Here is a 6,003-nt window from a genome sequence, read left to right as displayed (position 1 = left end):
AAATCATCATCAAGGACGAGATATACTAATTAATGGAAGGTTGAAGATAAGAATTTGATTGAAAAAAGTTAATGAAATAATTGCTACAATAAGTAAAGATTGAGGAACTTAACTATAATTGAAATGTGGTGTATGAAATAAAAAATGTGGTGATAATATAACCACCCTAATGCTATTTGTATATCATTATTTACTGATTTTTTTATAGATTGATGAGGTGACAAAAAGAAAGTGAGAAATTTTTCTTTTATTTTTAGTTGATTGCTGAAATTTTAACTTAATTATATCTCGTCACATTTTCAGTTGATAAATAAATCTATAATTTGTGATGCACATGTAACATTAATATGTTATTGATGATAATAAAAAGCTCTTAGTTTATTAAATTAATTAACTTTTGTTTTTCAAACTTTGACAAAGAAGAATATATATATTTATATAAGTGTAAGTTTGGCCAAACATGATTAATTTTTGTATCCCTCAAAAGTGACACCCTAGTAACAAACAAAAGAAAAGAATACGCCTGTGGGCTTCGTTCGTTCTTGGGTTTGTGGTCTTGCAGATTGCCCTTTACCACCCACTCCGCCTCCCCCAATATTCCTGGGTCTGTTCGTGGGCTGCTATAATTTCCTTCTTTGATTTATCAATTAATCCTTTAGTGGTATGCTCTTTCTTTATTCGTTATGTGGGATTGTTTTTCAAATTTCAACACAAAAGTTCATCTGTGGATTTTTTCCTGTTGAAAGTAAGATATTGTTGTTTGATTTGTGAGTGTAAGAAGCAAGATTCTAAAGAATCTTAACCCATTGGAATTGCGTGTTTCTATGAATAAAGATCCAAAATTTTAGTCACTTTATTTTAATTTTCAGAATTTTACAACTTCATAGCTGTTTTTGTTGCTTTTATTTCTGAGTAATTAGGATATCCAATCTGGAAGCCATTTTTCATGTTTCAAGTCCTTTGGACAGCCGACTTCAAATATAATTCTGATATTAGTAAAAACTAAGAGCATGTTTGGCCTTGCTTTTTATTGCTTTTAATTGTAGAAGACTATAAAGAAGCCATTTTGGCATTGAAGTTTAGCCAAACATGATCTAAGTGAAGTTTTTGGCCTGCAGGTAGCATCATTTTGGGAGAAGAAGGTGTGAGTGAGTAATTTTACAGCTTCGAAGAATACATTATCGATTGGTGGAGGAAACGGACTGATGTCGCTGAGAATAAAGACGGTTGTAGATAAGTTTGTGCAGGAGCTGAAGGAGGCCCTGGATGCTGACATACAGGACAGAATTATGAAGGAAAGGGAGATGCAGAGTTATATTGAGGAGCGTGAACGCGAAGTTGCTGAGCGAGAAGCTGCCTGGAAGGCCGAGCTCTCTCGCCGTGAGGTACCCTAGTTACAGTTTTTTATTAGTGAATGGAAATACGAGTTTGAGGATGTTAAGAGTTGTGAACTGAAGTAGTCGATATAGAATGATGAAAGGACTGTGTTAACTTACATATATTTTCCATGTAAGAATTACAAAGAGAAAGATCTAATCTATGGGGATACAAATAACCATGTAAGAATTACAAAGAGAAAGATCTAATCTATGGGGATACAAATAACCATAAAAGGGAATAATTTTATACTAGTTTCACAATTAAACTTGCGCAATATGAAAATTCTCACAGTATCACTATAACATGGAAATCTTTTTATTATCTTTAACGAAGGAAATGACTGGCTGTTTATATTAATGTATACTTTGAAAATGTGTAGTAAATATTTTTGCAGAAGATTTCATGATTGCTGGTTTGAGTCATTGCCTGATGCAAATATGTTAACCAACATTCTTATTCTCGCCTTTAAGACACTTTGAATCATCCATCTATTGCAAGGGAGCTTTTCCATACAACAAATCAATTCTTCAGTCGAGGAGTTAGTTAATGTATTTTTATTCTTTACAGTTGGAAGGTTTTTCAGCATTTGATGGGACACTGCTAGTTGTTTTCAGTTACCCTTTTTTTTCCCCCCAGAATTTCTTGCGTGCGTTTCTTTTTCTTGATCAACAGCTTAGGTAGCATTCTTCATACAACTGATTTGATTTGTTCCTTATTTAAAAGACAGCCAAGTTTGGCAAAATTTCTATTCAATTTCAAAAGTCTGCTCAAGTGGGACATTTATCTGTTGCTATAATATTCTTTTTCAGTTGTGAAGAATGTGCAGATGAACACATTAAGAAAAGAAATGTGTAGGGATTACCTTGTCTTTATAGTCTATGGTGGTATTTGTTTATTGTGTATACTTGGCTGGGTAAAAAAGTTTAACACATTGATGGTATGTTTGACAGAGAGAATTGGATAGTGTTGAGGAAGAACAAAAAAATTTGTCTTATTTATTTGAGTGTCTCATATTGCATACTAAACATGACATAGACTTGCACAGTTATCTTCCCTATTTGTTGGTAGAACCTTCAGACATTTGGTGCATTTGAGTAGAAAGGGGGAATAGAAATGAAAATTTTAAATGCTTATCGAAACAGATCGAAGAGCCTAATAGGTTGAAATTGGAAAACTTGATAATATTTTGGTTCATCTACAAGTATCATTCATATGCATATCGAGTCCTCAATCTCATCTACATAAAATTGATCATCAGCATACTTTTGACGTTGTTCTAACAATTTCTAGACCTGAGCATGACATAATGAGGGTGTTTCAATTTCTTCAACCTTGAGAATGAGAGATCATCCTCTGGTGCAAATGATACTGAGATGGTATCTCGACCTTGTTGAAAAGTAACTTGCATCTGAATTTAGCAGCTTTTTTAAGCTTCAGTTGACATTGTTTGATCTTACCTCTTGGAAATATGAAAAGTAGATCGGCCTTTTGCCTCCAAGTATGCTTGGGGATTTCTTCTTGTTGTGTATGATAACTCACTTAGTCTGGTCAAACATACATTCTATCCACACATTTTGAAGAATCCGCAACTAATATATACTTATTATCCATATATTCAGTAGAACCCACAACTCATAAGCACTCCCAAGCATACAATTGGATAAGTGGATGTTTGAAACTAACTGTTTGTGCTGTGTTTAATAATTTCATGTTAACTAATACATCTTTCTCTCGTTGAATTGCCTGAGCTGTAATATTTCCGTGTCTGTTTGCAATCCAAGTCTTTTGGTTAGCGAATTTCTTCGCTCTCCTTTTGTAGCTCCTTATCTCTTAGGGTTCTACTGGTGTAGCTCTCAACTAAGAGCCTGTATAGCTAAGCTTAGGAAAATTAAAAGAACTTAATGTACAAAATGCCCAAACATATTTTGAAAATAGTTACTTAAAAAGTAACTTTTAAGCTTAGCCAAAGATACTCTAAAATCTATTTCTTTGCCTTAAGTCATCTAATTCATCTTCCCATATTTGGGCTTACTCATGACCATGTGTCTGTGAAAGGCTGTCGAAGAAATACATAATTGCCTTCCTTCAAAAGGTTTTTGCCTCTGATGAAAATCAGTATGGCAAAATGAGAATTAAATCTTTACTGTTGTTTTATTGTCAATGTCTATTGATCAAGAAAAAGAATAGGAATATATTTCTTCAAGTCCTTATTTATGACTTGTAGGTTGCTGTTATCTATTTCTTACAAATTTTAAGTTTTGCTTTAAATATACCATATCTGTTTTCTGTTCTCGTTATGATTTCTGAGTGTGACTGTTGTTACAGGGTGAGATTGCTAGACAAGAAGCAAGGCTAAAGATTGAAAGAGAAAATCTCGAGAAAGAGAAAAGCGTGCTTATGGGAACTGCATCAAATCAAGATAATCAAGATGGAGCTCTTGAAATAACAGTAAGCGGCGAGAAGTATCGTTGCCTCAGGTTTGCGAAAGCAAAGAAATGAGGCGCACAAAACTTTATTTGTTATACTATCTTTTTATGACATGTTTGGTAGGGATAAACGAATAGCATTGGACAATATTGCAAGAGAAAAATGAATTGAAGTTTATTATACTGTCCAGTCTTACTTACGACTGTGCACCAAACATGCATTGACTAGTTTAGAAGTCAATTGGATGCTTTTAGTCGTGAATGCAAGCACTTGATAATTTAAACGCCGAGCTTGTTTTCAAATTATTTAACAATGAAATGTTGGTTTTTCATGATCTACAGTGATAAACATGATTGATTCCCTACTTTTTGGATCAAATAGATGATCCGTTCTGTTTATCGAACGACTTACCGATTGAAACCTTGATTTGCGATTCGGTAATTTGGTTGGGTTGGGTTGGGTTAGGTCAATAATCAGGTCGAATTTGATAACTATGTTTACTATTCGTATTTTGGAACAAGGTTTGTAATTAATCTGATTTTTTTACCCAAATCCTTGTGCTGAATTCGAAGAGGCTACGCAATCTACTGCCCAAGTGTGTCTGGAAGCAATTAAGAATTCAACTTCTTCATTTTAAGAGGGAAAAAAGCAATAATTTCGTCAGAGTGTATTAAGATGTTTCAATTTTCCTTGTATTTTTTTACTTATTTTTCTAATTGATGTGACATATATTTTCTATATTCTTTTATAATTTTTTTTATTGATATGAGAAATATAAATTTATTACTTTGTATTCTTGATCGTTTGGTCATGTAAGTAGTGGTTTAAAATATTATTATATTATAGTGAACACGTGAATAATTCAATAAAACAAGAATGTGCTGTAAGTTGTATAGCTTCTTGATATAAAACTCAGAGAAAAGAGAATAAGAACAAAAGAATGGAGAAACAATCAAAACTCTTATATGTGATTTATCGAGAATCAAAATTCTATATATTTATAATTTAGAATTAGAGTTGTAAGCGTATAATGGTCATCCAAAAATAATATTTGATTTACAATACTTCTTGATGACTATATACAAAACAACTGCCTTGTTAAAAACATTGCTTCAGAAAACATCAAATTAAGGAAAAATGAATATAGTTAATCATAAAAGAATTTGTAGCATTTAGATGCTACCTCGCTAAAAGTCTAGTGAAACAAAACATGGACGAAGAAAATGTTGATCACTAAAAATCTGTATCTTGAATCATCTATATTTTGTGCGCCAATGTCTTCATTCCCGCGATTCCGGTCATATTTTCCATCTTGCTTGGTACAACCTCAAAGAAATATCATTTTCATTTAAGACATTCATCAATCACTAGTTGATTGTAGTCAGCATAATAGTTCAATGCAATTACATTGAAAATAGATAAAATTGCTATTCTATTCACAGTCTCATATACAATTTCTAACATTAGAGAGTAAAATCATAGAGTTATGATGGTAAATGTAGGTTATGGACATCTATAACTATAATATTTATAAAACACTCCATTAAATGTTCATTACCCAAAGAATATTTATCATTTAAACCATATTCGGAAATATTGGACTTCGCTTGGGCATCATCTTTCCTTTCATTCACTAGCTGAGCACTTTCTCTTGTCAGATAGATGCTTTTATCTTGTGGGAAAAAAATTTGGTGAAGGAATATAGTACATTATTCTTTTGAACATCAAATGAAAGTTGTCTTGTTAAAATTCTGGAGAAAAAATTCAATAAGACAACCTTGATTAAGGGGGAAAAAAGTGCAAAGCTTATTTACTATTTTTTATTGACTTATCAAGTGTTGCAGAAGATAATGTCTTTATGAACATCTTTACTGCGTAAATCTTCATGAGAGTCACATGCGAATGGATAAAGTGACTGATAATCTCTTGTGTGGATCAAATTATACTACATCATTATATCTAATTAATCTTTATCTTAAACTATGGTATTTTAGGACCAATAAGTATTCATTAATACTTAGAGGATGAAAATGGCCTCTTTTCACTTCAAGTGACAAATACCCATTGGGATCAAATGCTACATCATTTTTCCATAGGAAATATCTTTAGAACTTTTTATATATAAGTTGCATGACGAACTATTACAGTTATGGACGAATCTCCAATATCCTCCCCTCAATCTCATGATTCCAGTCA

At 32.4% G+C, this 6,003-nt stretch overlaps 1 protein-coding gene across 3 annotated transcripts; it reads left to right on the top strand.

Moving 5' to 3' along the window:
• The first annotated feature begins 474 nt into the window (after window positions 1-474).
• Window positions 475-4,143, top strand: LOC111382407. Of its 3 annotated transcripts, none has more exons than XM_023006376.1 (3): window positions 475-604; window positions 1,119-1,385; window positions 3,706-4,143. In XM_023006376.1, exons 2-3 carry the CDS (start codon window positions 1,206-1,208, stop codon window positions 3,877-3,879), a joined length of 354 nt encoding a protein of 117 aa, XP_022862144.1. In that variant the 5' UTR covers window positions 475-604; window positions 1,119-1,205; the 3' UTR covers window positions 3,880-4,143. The 3 variants fall into 3 exon arrangements, with proteins under 3 accessions (XP_022862144.1, XP_022862141.1, XP_022862142.1); XM_023006373.1 differs by having other exon boundaries at window positions 475-661; window positions 3,706-4,135; XM_023006374.1 differs by lacking the exon at window positions 475-604 and adding an exon at window positions 667-745.
• Window positions 4,144-6,003: the final 1,860 nt, after the last annotated feature.

Source organism: Olea europaea, unplaced genomic scaffold (assembly GCF_002742605.1).
Source record: "Olea europaea var. sylvestris unplaced genomic scaffold, O_europaea_v1 scaffold2491, whole genome shotgun sequence".
In the NCBI taxonomy this organism is placed as follows: domain Eukaryota; kingdom Viridiplantae; phylum Streptophyta; class Magnoliopsida; order Lamiales; family Oleaceae; genus Olea; species Olea europaea.
The sequence above is the reverse complement of the archived record's forward strand: the minus strand, read 5'-3'. Positions and strand labels throughout refer to the sequence as shown.

Excerpts from the sequence above, each read along its gene's own strand:
- LOC111382407 (XM_023006376.1), top strand. The coding sequence starts at position 1,206 with ATGTCGCTGAGAATAAAGACGGTTGTAGATAAGTTTGTGCAGGAGCTG. Across the intron at positions 1,386-3,705 it reads CCGAGCTCTCTCGCCGTGAG|GGTGAGATTGCTAGACAAGA; the intron begins GTACCCTAGTTA and ends CTGTTGTTACAG.